At 44.3% G+C, this 20,832-nt stretch overlaps 1 protein-coding gene across 3 annotated transcripts in view; it reads right to left on the bottom strand.

Annotated features, from left to right (window-relative positions):
• The window catches only part of VGLL4 (vestigial like family member 4), a 162,832-nt gene that overhangs the window by 25,836 nt on the left and 116,164 nt on the right, over window positions 1-20,832 (bottom strand). For all 3 annotated transcript variants that reach the window (XM_003264975.4, XM_012502182.2, XM_003264980.4), the window contains one exon: window positions 19,503-19,692. In XM_003264975.4, the coding sequence (XP_003265023.2) occupies window positions 19,503-19,692 (190 nt within the window). The remainder of the gene's footprint in view (window positions 1-19,502; window positions 19,693-20,832) is intronic.

Here is a 20,832-nt window from a genome sequence, read left to right as displayed (position 1 = left end):
CAAGAAAAGTTTCCTATGGGTCCTGGGGTAGGTCAGAAACTCCTGGGAGGGTTTATTTACAGAGGGTGCCTTGCCAAAACGCTACACGCATCATTACAGTTCCGTTTGGTGAGAAAATAGATTTGCTGTCAGAATTACAGCATGCAATTTCCTCTTTCTTTGTTTCTCTATCTTCCATAACATAAGGCTTTTATAAAACTTCAAAATAAGGCTAAAGAAAACACAGGAGAGGAAGGTTGCTGCAGAAGTGGAGGAGCTCCAAAGGCAAGATGCATGCAACTCCACAGCAGGGCTGCAGCCGGCCCCTCAGAGAAGGAATGCCAGAAATCCCCTATTCTCTGCTGCAGCCGCAACTACAGTCTCACTCGTGCACTGTAGGAAGCAATTTCCTTCTGCCTCCCTTCCACCAGCAGAATCCTAGGTGAGAGGCTTTTCTCTTAGGACTCAGGCTGCCACAGACGGTGACTCCAGGCACTGGAGAAGCAAAGGTGCCACAGCCATCCTAGGTTTGTCTTGGTGAACTTATAGGTGGGTGCAAGAAGTTGCCAAGTGTGCAGATGTCTTAGCCATATGCCAGCATCAAGTAGCCCAGAGAAGTGAAGCATAAGATTTTCAGCCCAATTTAAATTTCCACCTGCCCACTACCTGAGTTCTTTTACACCCAGGTCAGTTTTGCAAACAAGACCCTGATATACCCAAGCCCAGCTGCTTTCAGAAAGTAACACCAATTGAAGCACCATGGTATTTATCAGCGTGAACTCTGATCAACCAGATATAGTATTTTATAAACCAGAGGTTCGAATTATAAAAGACAAGATAAAAGCAGATTATGAAAATAGCATTTCTGTTCTGGTGAAAAACACATCTTCAACCCCAAAATGATGTGAAAATTGTCTTCCAAATCCTGCCCTGACAGAATCACTGTCTATAGCAACAGTGTCCATAACATTCCAAATCTCAGGAGTGTAACTTTCTAGTAAATGGTACATCTGTCAAGCCACAGGAAACATCTGGTAAAATGGTTAAATAAAAGCAGAATTTAAACTTTTCTGGTTTCAGACCTTACTAATGGTACTCAACAAGAGACTATCAAATACTCTAAAAGCTCAGTGTGACAGTGAAAAATATCCTGGAGGGGACCAGGTGAGAAAAAGAGGACAAAAAAAGAAGACAACCCGGGAAGGAGTGGGCTGCAATCCCACTCTCGTCACGATGACGATGCTCCCATTCCAGGCGTGCCTCTGGGAGACAGTGGCCATAGCCCCCTCAGCTCCGCCAAGGATGGGCACATTCCTGCCCATCACCATGGCAGAAACCTTCTCCGGCCTAGTTAAGTTCCTCTCTACCCAGGGCTGACTCCCCCAAGCACACTCATGTCTCCCCAATGCACCCAACCCAGGAGGCCCTCGGGAGAGGTTTGGGGGGACGGACTGATGAAGTGATGACACACAAACAATAAGCTTCCCTCCGTTCCACGGCAGACGTGTGTATTGAACACATACGATCATTCTACCATCAAGACACACCCCGGCCAGGTGTTACACAATACATTTCAGTCCCTTCCAGAACATTTTACAAGGCTTTTCCATTAAATAAAAGATTTAATGATTTGGCCACATCCAAATTTTTAAAATCTATGTTTCAAAAACACAGTAAATAATGCTGAAAAGCAAATAACATTACTTATTTTCCCAACACATTTCACAGAGCATCCTTAATATGAAGAGTCGTAACATATCAAGAGAAAGAAGACGAATACTCTAATTTACAAAAAAGACAAGGTATAAACAACATCATAGTCACAGAAGAAGAAATGCAAACGGCCAATAAGGATATGAAAAGATCATTCAAGTTCTCCAGTAGCAGAAAAAACAAACAAACAAAAAAACACACAATAACAATGTTTCTCCCCAAGAAACTTGCAAATATTATATAAATGAATAAATGGTAGCAGTCACCTGTGGGACGATGCCGAGAGAGAGACAAATGCATACAGTTGCTGCTGGGAACAGATCAGTAAACCATATAGAGCAAAGCTGGCAGAACACACCAGCGAAAACAGACATGGAAGACCTCTGACCCAGAAATTCCACTCCTATAAAAGTGGGAATATATGAGATGGGAGGAAGGATGGAGATATTCGAAGTTCTGCAAATGACAGTAGAACAATGTAAACAACAACCCAAATATCTGTATTTGTTAAAAAGTTCTTTTGGTTACAAGCAACATAAAACAAATCTAGTTTAAGGAAAAAAGGGCAACTTACTAGAAAGATACTGTGATATTTCTTGGAAATGAAAAAATGCTAAACAACCAATCCTTGAAAAGAGAAAAAAAAAAATGAGGTGGCCCCAGGGATCTGGGCTTTAGGAGGCAGAAGGCACCCATGGGTGGGTTCACGTGCAGCCTCTCACCAGAGCCTGCCTTCTGCCCTCTCCCAGCACCCAGGGATCCACCACCACCACTGGCTCCGAGTGTCACAACCTGGTCACCTTCCTAGGTCCTACATACATAACATCCTCCAATCACAGTTCCATTAAGGAGTTATTAACATCAAGTCAAAATCCCAAGAACAGTTTTTATTATAAATCAAATATGCTGCTAAAAACTAGAACATGCCCCAACACACACTTAAATGCTACCAGTTTTCACAGTCAAGAGACTTCACTGGGCTGGACACAGTGGCTCATGCCTGTCATCCTAGCACTTTGGGAGGCCAAGGCGGGCAGATCACTTGAGGTCAGGAGTTCGACACCACCCTGGCCAACAAGGTGAAACCCAGTCTCTATTAAAAATACAAAAATTAGCCTCACGTGCTGGCGCATGCCTGTAGTTCCAGTTACTTAGGAGGCTGAGGCAGGAGAACTGCTTGAACCTAGGAGGCAGAGGTTGCAGTGCACCGAGATTGCGCCACTGCACTCCAGCCTGGCTGGCAGAGCGAGATTCCATCTCAAAAAAAAAAAAGAGAGAGAGAGAGAGAGAGAGAGGGAGACAGACTTCAATGGAGCCTTGAATGAATTATTTATAAGTAAAAAATTGAAGGATCTCCCAAGAGAGAAATCTATTACAGTCTTGTTTCAGATTTGCAGGCTTAAGGAGAAAAAGGGACAGGGGAATGTTCCACCTGTGCCATGAATAAGATACTGGATTTTTTTTAAAAAGTGAAACTGCTGGAATTGTTGGCTAGACAGAGATGAGCCTTTTGGGGTAGGAATCAAATTTTATGAAAAGGTGATTTATCTTAGAGCAGGCATGAGGTGTTTAATTTATTCCATGTATCTTGCCATCTTGCATTCCAAATCTTCTGCCTCCTCCAACAGCTCTCTTGCTTCCCTTGTCCCCTCTTTCTGAATGCACACTTCCCACCACAGAGGAACCACACATATCCTAAATCCCTCCTTTATCATATACAACATCACCCCTCCCAGTAATGACAGGAGATCCTCTGCTGTTGGTCCCTGTGTGTTTCAAAGAGAGGCCCCGAGGAGCTGACACTCCAGAGCAGTCTCTGGGGTCCCCTCTTCCCTTCCCATGAAAGCCCCCAACCCTGCCCCCTGCAAAGTGGGACAACTCCTAGATTAAAGATTGCTAGAAAATACAATGACTAAATGTAATGTGATTCATTACTGAATCTCGAAGTAAAAAGAATGTAAAAGAATTTTTTAAAAAATCTTACAGTATAAAGGGCATTGCTGAATATGAAAAGATGATGTGAGATCCTATCATTGTCTGCACACATATGAAAGAAAGATAAAGCAAATATGGGCAAATGTTAACAACTGATGAATGCAGGGAAGGGTATGTGAGTGTTCACTGTGCCAGTCCTTCAGCGTTTCTGTAGGTCTGAACTTTTTCCAAAATAAAAAGTATCTATGGTGAGGAAACGGTGCAGGAAGGATAGAAAGAGGAGATTATCATCAAATTTGGCTGGAATATGTAGAATGTTGTGACTTAAAGTACAGGTAGTATGGTATACACGGCCCTCCATATCCTCAAGTCCTACATCCACAGATTCAGCCGATCATGGATGGAAAATGTAGTCAGGCCTCTGATGGTACAGACTTTTTTCTTGCTATTGTTCCCTAAACAATACAGTATAACAACTATTTCCATAGCATTTACATTGTATTAGGTATAAGTAATCTAGAGCTGACTTAAGTATACGAGAGGATTTGCATAGTGTATCTGCAAATATTATGCCATTTTACATGAGGGACTTGAGCATCCTTAGATTTCTGTATCCTCGAGGGTCTTGGAACCAATCTCCCAAGGATATCCAGGGACGGCTGTATATGACAATCGCTTTGTCGGGAGCCCTCAAATAGTCTTCCGCAAGAGTTGGCATGGGGATACCAGGAGGAGCCTGTGTGATGGAGAGAGGCCTGACATGCATGAAAAGATGCCACTGGCAACAAATATGTTAGTTTCAAATATTAGCCTCAAAATGAAAGTCACGAGGGAAGTTGGAGAATCCAAACTGCTTGCCCTGAATTGCATGAGACCTGCTTCTCACACAGACAACTCTGTGCAGCTTGCCGAAAGTCGAGAAATTAATAGCAGGGATTTAAATAAATTATTTTGAAATTAAACCATGGCTAATGGCCAAAGAGACTTTCAAGGAAAGGCCAAAGAGGCCATCTTCTGAGTAATAATACTGGGAGAGGGAGTTTGGGAGCAGATCATCAAAGTCCTTGATGGTCATCCTAAAGAAACTGTATCTTATTTCACAGTCCAAAGGGAGCCAGAGCCACAATCCACTGATAAACTCAGCAAAGTCCTCCAGTGAGGTTCTAGAGAAATCCCTGCCAATGAAGAGCTGCATGGCTCAGGCGCCTTTCAGCAATGCCTCCCCTACCAAGCATAGGATGGTGGACAGTCAGCTCCTAGGTGACATGGAGTATCTGTGTTTCTATCACTGGATGTAACTTGCTCAAAAGCCAACAGCCTAAGATAAAATGATGTGGTGTCATTCAAAACCAACACACAGAGATGACAGCTATTAGTGATACAAGTACAAAGCTATCACACAAAAATAAAATAAACACAACAACAACTGTACTAGAAAACAGCCGAAAAACACTTTGGCTTTGAGGACTTTCGGGAAAAATTTGAAAAATACCAGAACTAGTACATACTTGGGCCAAGATGTGTTTGCTTTTCTAGCAGAGTATGAACACATCTGCACTTTGGGTCAATTTCCACCCAAAAGAAATGTGTGGTCATCTCTCTGCCCTGTGAGACTCAACCCAAATGCACTGAATTCCTCACTTCCATATACCTCACTTTATGTTCACACTTGGACTGAAGCCAGATGCATAAGCAAGAAAGTGAAAAAAAATCATTTCATCCACACAAGAAACCCGAGGGCTTCTTACTGAGAGTCAACACCGGGATGAGATCACGTGCCGTGAAAGAAGCATCACGGGCAGGGCTGGTGCTACCGACTGAACTTCGTGCATGTGTGCATTTTCGCTTTTCTGTTTTCAAGAGCTTAGCAGGGAAAGGAGAGCGGTGGGGCTCTGTTCTGGCACATGTGGAAGTAAACATCAAGGCTACAAGGGAGAAAATGGAAGTATACTAAGTGGTGCCACTCAGGGTTTATATCGGTTTAAAAGTGATTCTTAACATCTGTCCCAAAGGGAAGAGTGTTTTCACAGAGCTCTCCTCGTGACTCCTTTTTCATTCATACATTTACTTAGCACCTAGTTGGTGTCAGGCACTGGGAGAATATAGTGCTACAGACCTGAGCAAATTCAGCCCCTGGTCTGGTGAAACTTGTAGACCAGGGAAGGGGACAGACAGCTGGACACCCAATTGTAGCAAAGTATCATCATTTTACACAAAGTGGTATTCACCTTGAAGCAGGAGGAAGTGCCACTTGCCAGAGGAGGTGGCTTTCAGAATCACACTTGCCAGAGGAGGTGGCTTTCAGAATCACACTGGAGGATGAAGTGAGTGTGAAGGCCCCCAGTTGGGCTGCAGCCCAGGGGGTCTTACAGGCGGACGCCCATGGAGATGGGCCTTCGCAGTGTCACCCTGTGGCGGACTGGGAGCCCTGGAAGGATTCCAAGCAGAGATGAATACTTCAGAAACCACCTTCTGACACTCGAGCACCAGTAAGACCAGTCAGGAGGGCACTGCCATGCAAACAGGGGTCTAAACTACAGCCCCAGCCAGGGCCTACTGGGAAGTTAGCAGGCTGATCCACAGGCAATGACAGGAGGAAGGAGGAGGCAACGTCCCAGACAAATGGAAAGAGACTTGTATCAGTCATGAATAGGGGGACATAAGACAAGGAGTAGACTTGGTGAAGTGCTAGAAGAACAACGGAGCAGCTGATGCCAATTCCAGTGAGGTGGTGCCGGATTTAGGGCACACATACAACACCCAGTGAGAGGGTAGATCTATGGGGTGTGAAGGCTTGATCTAGGCTAGAGGTAAAGATTTGGGACTCAACCTATTATGGCAAGTCCAGCCACGGGTTCACGTGTGACTTGGTTAGAAGGGTCTGTGCAGGCAGAATGCCAGAGCCCTGGAGAATACCAATAACAACGAGTCTCTGGAAGATCCTGAGGAGTGGCCACAGAGGTGGGAGGGGACCAAAGAAAGCCAGAAAAGGGCCACAGGAAGCAGGGGAGGAGAGCCCTTCAGGAAAGAGGAAATCAAATAAGACAAGGGACTGCATTCTTTCCTGAACCTGGCAACCAGTAGGTCACTCCTGAATGCAGGCAGAGGATTCAACAGAATTGTTGGTATGGATAACAGCACTGGACTAGGGAGTGGATATAAAAGAACAGGTGATCTCTCTAGAAATAGCTATGGAGGCGGGGAGAGGTAGGGATGGAAGATAAGCAGGCACGGGGTCAAAGGAGGACAGAACCTCAAGTTTCCCCAATTTCTCCGGCCTCAGTGAATTTCTCTGAAAGCCCCAAGCATTAAAGATGGCACCCAGCAGCCCCAAGTCAAGGAATTAAACACCATTTCATGTTCATACTTAAGCTTTATAGCACCAGAGCTTTGCAAGTCTGAAAGTTTGTGATAAGAGAATTTTGAAACCAAATAAAATGCTCCTTTTGTTAGGCAATATTTATGGGGCAAGTATGCTCCAAGGAATATTAAAAATAGGTCTTATGAAAAGGGGATGAAGGATTCTGTCTTAGCTTGAGCTGCCATAACAAAATACTGTGGACTTCGTGGCTTAAACAGACGTTTGTTTTCTCACAGTCCTGGAGGCTGGCAGCCTGAGATTCGGATGCCAGCATGGTTGGTGGCTGGTGAGGACGCTTTTCCCGGCTTAGAGACAGCCGCCTTCTTGCTGTGTCCTTATGGTGGGGAGAGAGCGAGCGAGATCGCTATTTCTTCTTATAAGGGCACTAATCCTAACAGACCAGAGCCTGCCCTTGTGACCTCATCAAACCCTCATCACCTCCCAAAGGCTTCATCTCTAAAGAGCATCACATTGGGGTCTGAGGCTTCAACACGTGAATTTTGAGGGGACACCACTCAGTCCATAACAGATTCAACGGCCAATTCCATTTGAGAAACTCGGCTAAACAGTGTTTCTGTGAAAAGACTTCTCAAAGCCTGAAAGGTGCTAACATGCAGGAGCAGACCCGGGAGACTGAGTTTGGGACCTGCCAAACTTTGACCAGGGAACACTTTCGTTTCCGTTAGAGCATCTTGAGAGAAGAGTGTTTTGAGACAATCTGAGCAGTGGCGAGGGATGTCACTCCAGTTGTCAGATGCAGCTGAGGAAATGATTCCTAACGAGCTAGAAAACTCATAACCATCCCTGGTTGGGTCCAATGACATGGAAATTTAGGGATGCAGCGAGATTTCAGCTCTCAGATGTGCTTCTACCTTGACCTGACCTAATAGGGGTTGGTTTGTCCTTTCTACTTGGCCTTGACCCAGTTTCTGGGCTTGTTTCTATGTAGATTCATTAGCTGCATTATTCTTAGGTCTCTTCAAGAAGAAAGGCAAGAGGCAGTATAAGAAGTTGGAAGAGAGGGCAGTAGCAACAGTTGCTTCCTTCTATTCTGCAGTACATGTTGCCTCTGCTAGGGCTGGAAGGCTTGGATCCAGAACTCAGATCCCTTGTCTGGCACAGTTTCTAGCTACTGCCAGACCCAGAACATTACTGCAACATTAAGCCTTCTAATTATGTTTTGGAGACAATCTGTGAAGAAATTTCAAAATGAAGACTGTGTGTGTGTGTGTGTGTGTGTGTGTGTGTCTTTTAACCCACAGAAATAGCAAAATGGATAGAGAGCAAGACCTGCCATTTATTAAGTAAAAACTACACCAGATACAGAATGTGGAGCTTGTAAACCACCTTGCTATGTTCCAGCTGCATGTGACACAGGCAAATAATTGCTTCATCAGCAAGAAATCAGAGGAAAATAAAAGAACCATCGATAGCCACACCTAGCCAAATTTCTTAGCATTTCTCTTCCCAGTCTTCAATCAAATCTATTAATGTAGATTTGGGACAGCACTTCATATACATTCAGGACAAACTGGTTTTGTGTCATAGTAAGAGGTCTATGAAGGTCATAGGCAATGTCGAGGTTAATCCTCTAGCTACGGATAAAAACAGCTGCTGCATATGTGCCCAGAGCAGAAGCATGTTCGCGAAGACAGCATTCCAAAAAGCACACTCAGAGGATCAGGAAAACAGCAGAATCCTGGGTTGTTTTGTTTCCTTACATTTTGAATACACTCGCATCATGTTAAAAGGTGACTCTGCACAGACCAATGCACATTCTGTCACATACCCCAAACGTCCTCTAATAGGCATCCCTCTTTGAGAAAAAAGTCCTTTCAAGGTTTTCATCCCACTTTTATAAACTTCATGGCACAGATTAGAACCACAGAGGCTAAAGCCTAAGTCCCCAGTGCATCCTGGAACAGCCTTTGTTCTGCTTCTCTGACTCCTGCCCCCCTTGGCATTTCTTCATTCTGTGTCATCGTTTGGCCAGAAAAAAATGCCAGCAGCAAGATGGGGAACTGCCTTCCCAGCTCTCTGCGAAGACTCTTAAGGCAGAAGCGAGGCCTGCTGGGAGAAGGCTGATGTCAGCTCTTAAGAGCACAGCTCCCTGCTCGGATAAGGAGGCCTTTGTTTTCAGCTCAACTGTGAAAATGAGAAAATGCCTCTAGCCTGACAAACAAGAAACCCACACAACACAGGTCAGGCCTGTGACCTTTACTTAAAGGTACCACACTCCATTAGCAAAACACTTCCAGGGAATCTGCAGATGCAAGAGTGGCCCTCAGAGAAGAGCAGCTCTGCTTTCACCTCAGGCAAGGCCAGTTACAACTCTAAAGCAAACCTCACAGAGAATCAGTTCCGAGGTGATGATATCCCCTAATGTGAATGGAAACACACACAACTGATATACATGGGGCGAAGTACAGGGGGCTGTTAAAAAATTTAAAAATCCCGATGTAACAACAATATTGCAGTTTCTACATTAGTAATTTAGGACAACTACATTTATGACCATAAAATATCCTCTTAAATCCCCAGAATGCCTTTGGGAATACTTGTAAGATAGAGTATGAAAGTAAAGAATATAGAATTTCAGCACTGACCCTACCAAGTTTAGACTATGCCAAGGAGGCGTGGCAGAAAGAAAGAGCAGACAGTTTGAAGGATTCCATACCATAGGCTTTGATTTATGAAACCTGGAGGGAAAAAAAAAGACATGTCTTCAAATACTTAAAGCAAATTATAAAATGCTCCAGTTCGAATCTTTTAGGCTAAGGTTACTATTGGCTTGGGCCACTAACTTAAAATTGGGCCACGGATTTTAAACAAGAATTAAAACAATCTAAAAAGCAGCTTCCCGAGCATAAAGAAAACCCTTGTTTGTTCCTGTGGGATTCTCACCTGTACAGAGACTCATTTCAGGCCTCTTGGGGGCAGCTGGACAGCACTCCCCCTTCCACAGTCCCTGAGGGAACCCTGGTGAGGCTGTGGGGACCTGGAGTGTGCCGAACTACTAACATCCTGGGGCCTCCACTCCTTTACTTCCCTCCATCCTCCTTTGTGCGTGCTAAAATGAACAGTCCCCACCTCCTAAATATCCTCAGTAGTGTGTGGTTTGAGACTGCTTAAGCTGCATCGTCCCAAACTATCAGGCATTAGGGTCCAGTATCGAATGATTCATCGCAGTTGGATATGTGTGCTCTTAACATAAATATCCCATGGTGGCTGAGAGCACTGGCTCTAGGATCAGACAGCCTGAGTTTTGAATCCTGACTCTGGTACTTACCAGAGTGTGTGACCCCGAACAAGTTACAGAACTCTCAGTGTTACCATCTGTAAAGGAGGGATAACGATAGTCTCCACCTCATAGAACTGTGAGGATAAAATGATGGTGCCCATGAAGTACGCAGCACAGTGCCAGCGCACAAGGGCTCACGAGTTGCTGTTATCAACAAGCCCTGAAACAAAAGCCCTCCCAATTCTCTGGATGCTGAGAATCAGAACCTATCATCATTCTCCATGATGAAAAGTTCACCTCTCTCTAAGGCTTATGTAGACATGAACACAATAACATGTTTTGCCTATAAATACACATTACTGTTTACAATGTCCCAGTTGCTAGCAGGGTCAAGGGACTAAAATAACCTCAGCTTTTCAATTTCCTCTGGGTTCAGTTTTAACCTGAAATGAGGAATTGCTTCCTTCACTCTCATGGAATCTGTGAAATAGTCTCTTGGTAACTGGTCCATATACATCCAAACTAAAGGCTCTAAAGACATAGAAGCAACAGCTGCCCAAGAGGGTATGATCATGTTGCCAAAGATTTTACGTCCAGATACCAAAAACTAGATACGGCAGAACATTTGAGGTCTCATATATATAATCAACTCTTCTGCAAAAAATAAAATCCAGGGAAAACCCCCAATCCCATTTTAGCCAATCATCAATTTCTTCTTCTTACTGAGTTCCTATTATATGCCCAGCACTTGATTTCAAAGGTTTCCTCCAACCTTTCGTCAAGCTGAATGAATTCGTGGTTTTGAGTTTGTTTTTCCCTCTTTTTCTATTCACCCCTATGGTGAGAAAAGTGAAGTGACAGGGCCAGGAAAAAACAAAACAAAACAAAACACCAGATGAACAATGAAGGATGAAAGGACAACGCAAGTGAGGGAAGAGGGAGGGAAGAGGAGGAAGAGGAGCTGCAACGGGAACCGGAGAGCCCAAGCCTGGAATATACACTCAAGGGCACACCAGAATCGGGACATCGGACTCCAGCAAACACTTCAAAGGAAGCGTCATAGAAGCAAAGACAACAAGGGGCCCATCTCACACCAGGACGGTGTTTCAAAGGCCCCCCATCAGCGAGGGGAGGCTGCGTTTTCTTTCACTGGGCCCTTCCTCGTTCATTATGGGTTGCTCAGTGGGTCTGTGGCAAACACAGCTGGATGGAGCACAAGGCTAGTGACCATGGCTTTGATCCCAGTGTGAGCCTAGGGGCTCTGCCCTATTCTGTGGCCGGGGGCAAATATGCTGTAAATGTATACTGCTGATCAAAGAGAGGATGCCTGCTCCAATGGGAACGTGGGCTCAAACAGCACTTCCCCTCGAGACAGGGTCCAATTCAAGTCAACATAAAATTATTTAGCTTCCCCTAACACATGCCAGACATTGGACTGGTCAAGTGTCATCCTAAATACATGATGTGCATCTCTAAAGCTGCATGTGATTCCCCAGGTGGGATGTAGCTATGGCATCATCAAATGATCACTGGTGTTGGTGTCACACACAGCAGGGTTAATCCCAGCTGCCAACAACTTAGACACATCATCCTCTCACAACCTCAATTTTTGCTTTTATAAAATCAATCTGATATAGACAAAAAGACAGAGATAGACAGATAGATGTAGAAATGTGCCTACCCAGTTTAAAGGGTCACGATTACTGTGAGAGTTAAATGAGATAATATATTTCAAGTGTCCAGCACAGGGCCAGTCCAAAGTAAGCACTCAATAAATGTTCCCTTCCTCACAGATGACACATCCCACTCTAAGTCTACACACACACAGGTGCAACCTCTTCATTTCAGCACAGAGCCCTCTCAAGGTTCTACCGGCCAAGCAGCCTAGAATGACTCTCACAACCGATATGAAATTACCATACTGTTACACTGCACCCATTGTTTTCCTTCAAGAGTTTTAATTCTGTTACAAATACACAAGATATTAAAATGCACAAGGTCATCCACTGCAGCATTGTTAGTATTGTAAAACACCTGAAATTGCCAGAATGTTCAAAAATAGGAGACTGGTTGGATGAGCTTTGATGCATGTAGGTAATGGAGTGCCACACAGCTGAAATCCAGAGTGAGGAGCTGGTAGGAAAAGATTTCCAAGATGTGTCATTGAAAAACATGAAGGCGGCCAGGCACAGTGGCTCAAGCCTGTAATCCCAGCACTTTGAGAGGCTGAGGTGGGCAGATCACCTGAGATCGGGAGTTCAAGACTAGCCTGACCAACATGGAGAAACCCCATCTCTACCAAAAATATAAAATTAGCCGGGCGTGGTGGCGCCTTCCTATAATCCTAGCTACTCAGGAGGCTGAGGCAGGAGAATCACTGGAACCCAGTGGCGGAGGTTGTGGTGAGCCGAGATTGCCTCATTGCACTCCAGCCTGGGCAACAAGAGTGAAACTCCATCACAAACAAACAAACAAACAAACAAAGAAACAAAGAAAACACCAAGGCTAAAGTAAGTATACACAATAGGTTATCGCACATGTAAGAAAGAGGGGGAAATGATAAAACATTCATGTATTTGCTTGATTTACCAAAACAGAAACACAAGAGGGATGCTTTGTTTTCAGGAAAGGGAGTAAAAGGCGTGAACAAGACAGGGTAGGGAGTAACATTAAAAACACACTTTTTAGTACAGTTTTAACTTTGGGGAGGATGTTCATATCTTACGTATTCAAAAAATAAAATTTGAAAGGATGGAAAAAGTCTAAAACTGAATGCAAACAGAAATTAATGAACCTAACAATATATTTCAAATAACACGACAACACTGAGGAGAAAAGGGAAAGTCACTCTTCAAATTCATCCTGTGACTATTATACTCTCAGCATGGGAGAAGGAAAAACCACCACCAAATCCTGAATTCTTTTTATTTTTCAAAGTGGTATTGGCACCGTGCTTCTGAAACTACCTGACGTGCACTGCAGGAGTGGACCACGAGTACATGTGTGGATGTTGTTCTTACTGGTGAACCAGGGAGATACAGTATGGAACGGGGAGGGCGAGGAGGAGCTTGGGAGAGTTGGGTTAGCCCTGGAGCATCGCCAGGAACTCGTTATCTCCTAGCTCTTTCCATGGAAAGGATCTCGAAACAATGCTGTTCAACAGAACTTCTTGTGATGATAGAAATGTTCTGTATCTGTGCTGTCCGATACGGTAGCGACCGGCCACATGTGGCCACTGAGCTTGAAATGTGACTCATGCAGCTGAGGAACCAGATTTTTAATTTTAATTTTAAATCAACACCTGTAGCTGGTGTCTGCCGTACTATTAGACAAATCAAGTCTAAAAGCAATGTCATCACAGTAACAATAAGTTACCATGAAAAGCTATGTAATCCATAGTAACGATAACACCTAGCACCTGGATCTGGGCTTCTAAATCCTATTCCCCACTAAAAGGATCTGGAGTCCCCTGGAAAAATGGCTAATTCCATGGCTGGAGCAGGTAGGCTACAAGATGAGCCTAGAACAACTTGAAGGCCAGGAAATAAGAAAGTGCTCAACAACCACAACAAAATCATAGAGGTTATGACAAGGATACAGGACCAGTGGACAGGGTTCTTGTTTGTCAACTCTGGGACAGCCACAATTCATTAGGACAGGAACCCGGGAGGCCATATGGATAATAAGTAGATGAATAGGCAGGCAGGTAAGAAAAAGGGGAAGAGTTCTTTCTTACCAGATTGCACTTGAATATCAAGGGCCATTAAAAAAAAAAAAAACATTGATTTTTCCACAAAATGAATCCCACTCTACCTCTTCCCATCCTTTAATCCACTCTTTCCAAACAGAGTACTTTTCAACTTCCAAACAGACGTTCACGTTCTTAAGACTTTTCTCAAGAAATAAACAGAAATAATGTATCTCTCAGGGTCACCGTATTGGAACCAACCCAACAGTCCCATAGATAGGTTAATGGATAAACACAGAGATTGACCTTTCTAGTCTTAAAACTTAAAACTTACATTTGCTTTATCTGAGGTCCTTAGGAAAAGACCTTCAGTCCTCTCAAAAAAAAAAAAAAAAAGTGTCAAAGAACTGAAGCCCACCAGGTCACTACATCCAGACAAAGAGATGCGGGACCCTCCTTCATCATGATTGTGTCCTTGCTCCTCCCAAGTTCCTATTTGTTAAATCTTGTTTCATTTCTTCCCTGCTATATAAACCCCTAGCTTTAGTCCATCAGGGAGATGGATTTGCCCCATCTCCTGGACTGTGGCACCCAATGAAAGCCCTCTTCCTTGGCAATACTCCTCATCCCAGTCATTGGCTTTCTGTGTGGTGAGCAGCAGGACCTAGACCAAACCCCTGGTGGTTCGGTAACAATATCAACAAAAAAATTAATAATGAGTTCAAATACGCCAGGTCCTAAGAGGCTGAAGTAAAATCCCAGGAATTCTAATTTTCAAAATTCTGAAGAAATCACTAAGGAAACCTCTCTTCTTTTCCCCTTCCCCTAAATCAAACTGGATAGAATTCAGTCTTACTCTCTGTTGCCTTTTTTTTTTTTTTAAGACATCATCTCACTCTGTTGCCCAGGCTAGTGCAATGGCATGATCTCGACTCACTGCAACCTCTGCCACCTGGATTCAAGCAATTCTCCTGTCTCAGCCTCCCGAGTAGCTGGGACTACAGGCACACACCACCATGCCCAGCTAATTTTTTTTGTATTTTTAGTAGAGACAGGGTTTCACCATATCGATCAGTCTGGTCTCAAACTCCTGACCTCATGTGATCTGCCCACCTCAGCCTCCCAAAGTGCTAGGATTACAGGCACACGCCACCTTGCCCGGCCTCTGTCGCTTCTTACTCTGGCTCAGAGCCACCTGATCTCTCCATCTTTCTACTAGAAAATGTCTCCATATGATGCTTATAATAAAAGGCAGCCAAACCATGCACCTTTCAGGCCTTGTTAGCTAGCTACCGAAACTATTTTTCTTTCTTCCTCCCCCTCTCCCTTCCTTCCTTTTTTAGAGGCAAGGTCTCCCTTTTGTACCCTGGCTGGAGTGCAATGGTGTGATCGCAGCTCACTGCAGTCTTAAACTCCTGGGCTAAAGCTATCCTCCCACCTCAGCCTCCCAAGTAGCTGGGAGCAAAGGAGCACTCCACCAGGCCAAGCTAATTTTAAAAAAATTTTGCAGAGATGGGGGTCTTGCTATATTGCACAGGCTGGTCTCAAACTCCTAGGCTTGATCAAGCAATCTGCCTGCCTCAGCCTCCTAAAGTGCTGGGATTACAGGCATGAGCTAGCACACCCAGCCAAAACTCTTTTCCAATAACACTCCTTTCCCCAGAATTATTGTGATTGTTTTAGTGATAAAAAACATCACACTTTCATTATATATCATTAACAAACTCTAAGAAGATAAAACACAAAAACCATTTTGTAATCTCCTTAAAGAGACAGATACACTAGGCTATTCCTTTTCAAATAATTATGAATCTGTAATTTATTGCAGATAACTTCTTAGGCATTAAATATAAAGGAGGAAGCATGCTATAGCCCAAATAGGAAACATTTCATCAAACAGCAGCACTAAATACCCTACAACACGAAGAAGACAGACAGGCAGCATCTTTCCAATCTGCCTGTGAAATCTGTCATTAGGCTCTTAGAAAACACAGTACAAACAATGGTAATGTTACTAAAATTAATAACTATCACACAGTAAACAAGTAACACTCAGAAGGACCTAACCACACACCGATCGCCTTTCCTCCTTACTGAAAGGCGACAGGCTAGTCAGAGACGACACCGGTGGCAGCCAAGAGATCTTTATTGGAGAGGTAGAGGTCAGGTCGCGCGGGGGAGAGAGAGAAAAGAGAGAGAAGAGAGAGAAGGGAGGGGAGGGGAGGGGAGGGGAGGGGAGAAGAGAAGAGAGAGCTGGTGGTGTGCTGGGTTTTATATCCCTTGGGCCTACGTGGGGCGGGCCCAAGGGAAGGCGGGAGATGCTTCTTTCTGATTGGCCCTCCTTTGGCGGGTTCAGACAGTGCCCGGTCAAGGAGGGGAGAAGAACCCGGAACCGGCGCCATTAAGGTACCCCTGTTACCTAACACTTACACTGTACACTTAAAAACGGTTAAGAAAATACAGTTTATAATATATATATTTTTTACCACAATAAAAGAAAATGAGGGGGGAGTCACCTGGCTGGTGTAAGAGAGTCTGAGAGAGGAGGTTACTCCTGTTTCTATTTTCCTAAAACTTTGTATAATAATGTCAATTGTGATTTGCACATAAAATTTGAGGATTCTATTATTTACACTTAAAATTATTTATAGTGTCATCACAGACCCGTACATCAAGGTCTTATTTGTAGCCACAAATAAGAGAGAGCTACAAAATTATTTTTTCTTTTTCTTTTTTTTTTTTTGAGACAGAGTCTCGCTCTGTCGCCCAGGCTGGAGTGCGGTGGCACGATCTCGGCTCACTCCAAGTTCCGCCTCCCAGGTTCACGCCATTCTCCTGCCTCAGCTTCCCGAGTAGCTGGGACTACAAGCGCCCGCCACCACGCCCGGCTAATTTTTTGTATTTTTAGCAGAAACGGGGTTTCACCGTGTTAGCCAGGATGGTCTGGATCTCTTGACCTCGTGATCCACCCGCCTCGGCCTCCCAAAGTGCTGGGATTACCGGCGTGAGCCACCGCCCCCGGCCTTCTTAATTTTATTTTTTTTTTTTTGAGACGGAGCTCGCTCTGTCGCCCAGGCTGGAGTGCAGTGGCGCAATCTCAGCTCACTGCAAGCTCCGCCTCCTGGGTTCACGCCATTCTCCTGCCTCAGCCTCTCCGAGTAGCTGGGACTACAGGCGCCCGCCACCACGCCCGGCTAATTTTTTGTATTTTTAGTAGAGATGGGGTTTCACCGTGGTCTCGATCTCCTGACCTCGTGATCAGCCCGCCTCAGCCTCCCAAAGTGCTGGGATTACAAGTGTGAGCCACCGCGCCCAGCCCTTTTTTTTTTTTTTTTTAAGACAAGAGTCTCAGCTGGCTCACTGCAACCTCCGCCTCCAAGGTTCAAGCGATTCTCATGCCTCAGCCTCCCAAGTAGCTGGGATGACAGGTATGCACCACCACACCCAGCTAGTTTTTTGTATTTTTAGTAGAGACGGGGTTTCACCATGTTGCCTAGGCTGGTCTCAAACTCCTGGCCTCAGGTGATCCACCCACCTTGGCCTCCCAAAGTGCTAGGATTACAGGTGTGTGAGCCACTGCGCCTAGCCAAAAATTATTTTCTGAACATTTTAATATTCTAATAATAATATTAACATTGACTAAAGCTGAGTACTTACTATCTGCCAGGCACCATACTTAAGTCCTTACAATAATCCTATGAGGAAGGAATTAACATTATCTGTGATGAAAGATAAAGAAAGTGGGAATTGAACCCAGGCATTTTGATTAAAAGGCACATACTATCAAACATTAAATCCACCATATATACATATGTATATATTCTTATTCTCTATCATCATAACCACTATCTGAACAATGGAATAAAAATAACAGCTCCCATCAACTAAGTGCTATACCATGCCAAGCTCTTTGCATATTTTAACTCTAGTCCTCATAATAGCTCTATACATTAACTATTATCATTGTCATTGTCCAATGACAAGGATATAACTGTCAAGGATACTGGGCCCAGCTAAATTAAGTGACTTGTCCAAAGCCTCACAGCTGTTGTGTGGCAGAATCAGGATTTAAATTAAGGCATGTTTGTCTGCAGGCTGCCTTCCCCTTTCTTACTTATGAAAAGAAAAAAAAAAAATACCAAATGCTCTTATTTGGGTTTGGGCAAAGCGGATGGGAAAGTATAAGAAATTCGTAGGAATAAAAGAATGAACTGCAAGAGTTGAGCACCCAGGAGTTAAGCTAGCCCTGCCTGCAGAGTGCATTGTTTGCAGGGCCTTCCTGCTGGATTCCTGATGGTAGCAAATTCCAGGACTCCAGACTGCAGGCTCAGCCTCTGACTAACACTGCAGTGATTTATTTGAGGATAAATACCTCTGTCAGTGTCTTATGACTGAACACAACAGTCCAAGCTGACTGGAATGAGCGGAATGCTAGGACGCTAGAGCTGAGGCAGCAGAGGCGGGAGCTGGGCCACCTCTCTGCGGAAGCTCTGCCTCCAAGGAGGAGCCCTCCCTGCTCTACCTTCCTGTGGGGAAACAGCAGTGCCCTCAGGAATTGGAGCATCTTGAATAATGAGGAAACAATGACTCATGCTGGAGTGAGCGCTTGGGAAGGGGGAAGGAGGACCTCTGTACCTGCACACGCAAAGCTACTCCCTCCAATACTCAGTGCAACCTTGCCAGGATTGGCAATATAACTCCGAGAACACCAACTGCCCTCACCACTGTACCGTAGACTCTCTGGGCAGCTGGTGGGGCGTCTCCAAGTCCTGAAAACTGGGGAGAAGCCTCTCCCTTTGCGAGGAGGGTGTGTGCCGAGAGGAGAGTGCAAAGGGGAGAGAAGCCGGGTGCATGGAAGCGGGAGGCTTTTCCAATGGAAACCTGGTGACGTTGCACAGATTCAGAGACCTGTGGTTTCAGCCCGTGTTTCACAAATAACAAAACTGAGGCCCAAAGAGTTGAAGCAATTCGTGTCAAGAAGGTAGACAGTCAGTGGCAGATCAAGGACTGGCTGGATGTGATGAGTGGCACCTTGTCATGAGCATAGGAAGCTGGCTTCCTTTCATGGGAAGGTCCCAAGTTTGTACCAGGGGCACATAAGGTGGGATGAACACTTACTTCTTCGTGTGTACAATCCTAGACTCCTGAGTAAGAACTTTACAGACGTCTGCTCGGTCAAAAAGGTGCTGAGCTTCCCTTCTATTTGTCTGGTGCATAATGACATTCACTAAACGTTGACTCTCCTAAAAACAATCAATATGTACAGGCAAAAAAAAGCGAAGCTTAGCAGACGACTACTCGACTACTCGCAGAAGTTCTAAGGGGACATTAACTTCTGTGGAGTTTAACATGCGGAAGGTCCTACAAGTAGGCTGGAGGGAAGTCAGACTTCCATCTCACCACAAGTTATCAAAATGAGTTTACTACCTTCTTTTTGGCAGATGAGCACTATTTTTCTTTTGTAAATAATATCCTTTTCAAATAAAGTATGCAAATGATAACATCAGAATTAGCACAAAGTTGCAAAACAAATAGGGCCCCAGCACGGAGCACCCTTAAGCCAAAATAAGAACACAGGAACTCACAGATGGGGGTTGAAGATGCGACTCATCTTGGAGACGTGGTCATTGTCACAGTCTAGGTCCTCGTCACCTGGCTCCATGCTGAACTTCCTCTTGCTGGGGCTGATTGGGGGAGGGCCGGTGCGGTGACTGCTGAGGGCAGAGGCCACCGGCAGGGTCTGCATTCTGGGTTCTCCCCTGAGAGCAGCTTCACCTACGCAGAGAGAGATGATGTAGTCACGAAGCAGGAGAAAGGCCCCCATCTCAGTCCCCCAAGCTCCCCGCCCACCCAGCCAGCCCCTTACAAAACTACTCCCAGTGGAAAGTTTTTGGCAATGGGACGGGGCCGCCTGCCATCCTCTGAACATGGTTTGAGTGTGGTTAGCTGCCAACCATGAGACATTTTACATCAACGTGGTTTTCTAGCACAATCACTCTTTAGGGTAGAGTTTAAAATAAACAGTTGCAATAAAATAGCTGGGGGGAGGCAAAAAGCATGTGCTGTAAACAATTTCAAAAGTTAATTTAAAACACCAAAGGTCTTTTCACGTGTGGGTATTCCACTCGATGTGGACAGGAGAATGACCTCACTGCATTCATGAAACCACTATGCCCAACTCACTTTTCCTGCTTGTTCTGTTTTTTTTTCTTTTTTATTGTAGTCTTGGTATTTAATTTCTTTTAGAAGAATGAGGAAAGTTTATGGGCTAATAGTTCACACATTTGCCCCTAAAGTTAAAAGAAATATAAATACATTGTTTAATGGGAAATAAATGTTTAATTCTTATAGTACACTAAAACTTGCACTTTAAAATATTATCAGCACAAAGCTTCAGCATATAACTTATCACAAGCATAATATGTAGGTAGGTGCAGTTCTGAAACAGGTTTCGAAGTCAGGCAATCAAATTAGGGTCCAAATTTCCATTTGATTTGACATCTTGGTGTTTTTCATTACTATTTTAAAAGGTTTTCTACTAGGCAATCACTTTGTGCCTCGCTGTGAATTAAAATAAGCATAGCCCTCTTCATAGTAATAAAGGTTGTGTACCTTCTAAACTTTATAAAGACGAATGATTAAGAGAAAACTTCAAACTTTCTAAGTCACATGGGGGGAGCACCTAAATTTTTCACAAATAATAACCCTTTTGTTGTGCTGTACATTTTGGTCTCTTGGACCTGACCAATTTTGTTTCCATTTGGTCACAATTTGAGAGTAATACGAGGATAAAGTCAACTTCATCTGAGGCCTTGTGGTACCTAAGAAAAGGAATCTTTGTTTGCCACCACTAATTTTCATATCATCACAGATGTGTGGACAGTGTTAACAGTCATTTACTTCATACACATATGA

Source organism: Nomascus leucogenys, chromosome 21, assembly GCF_006542625.1.
Source record: "Nomascus leucogenys isolate Asia chromosome 21, Asia_NLE_v1, whole genome shotgun sequence".
NCBI classification, from domain to species: Eukaryota; Metazoa; Chordata; class Mammalia; order Primates; family Hylobatidae; genus Nomascus; species Nomascus leucogenys.
The sequence above is the reverse complement of the archived record's forward strand: the minus strand, read 5'-3'. Positions and strand labels throughout refer to the sequence as shown.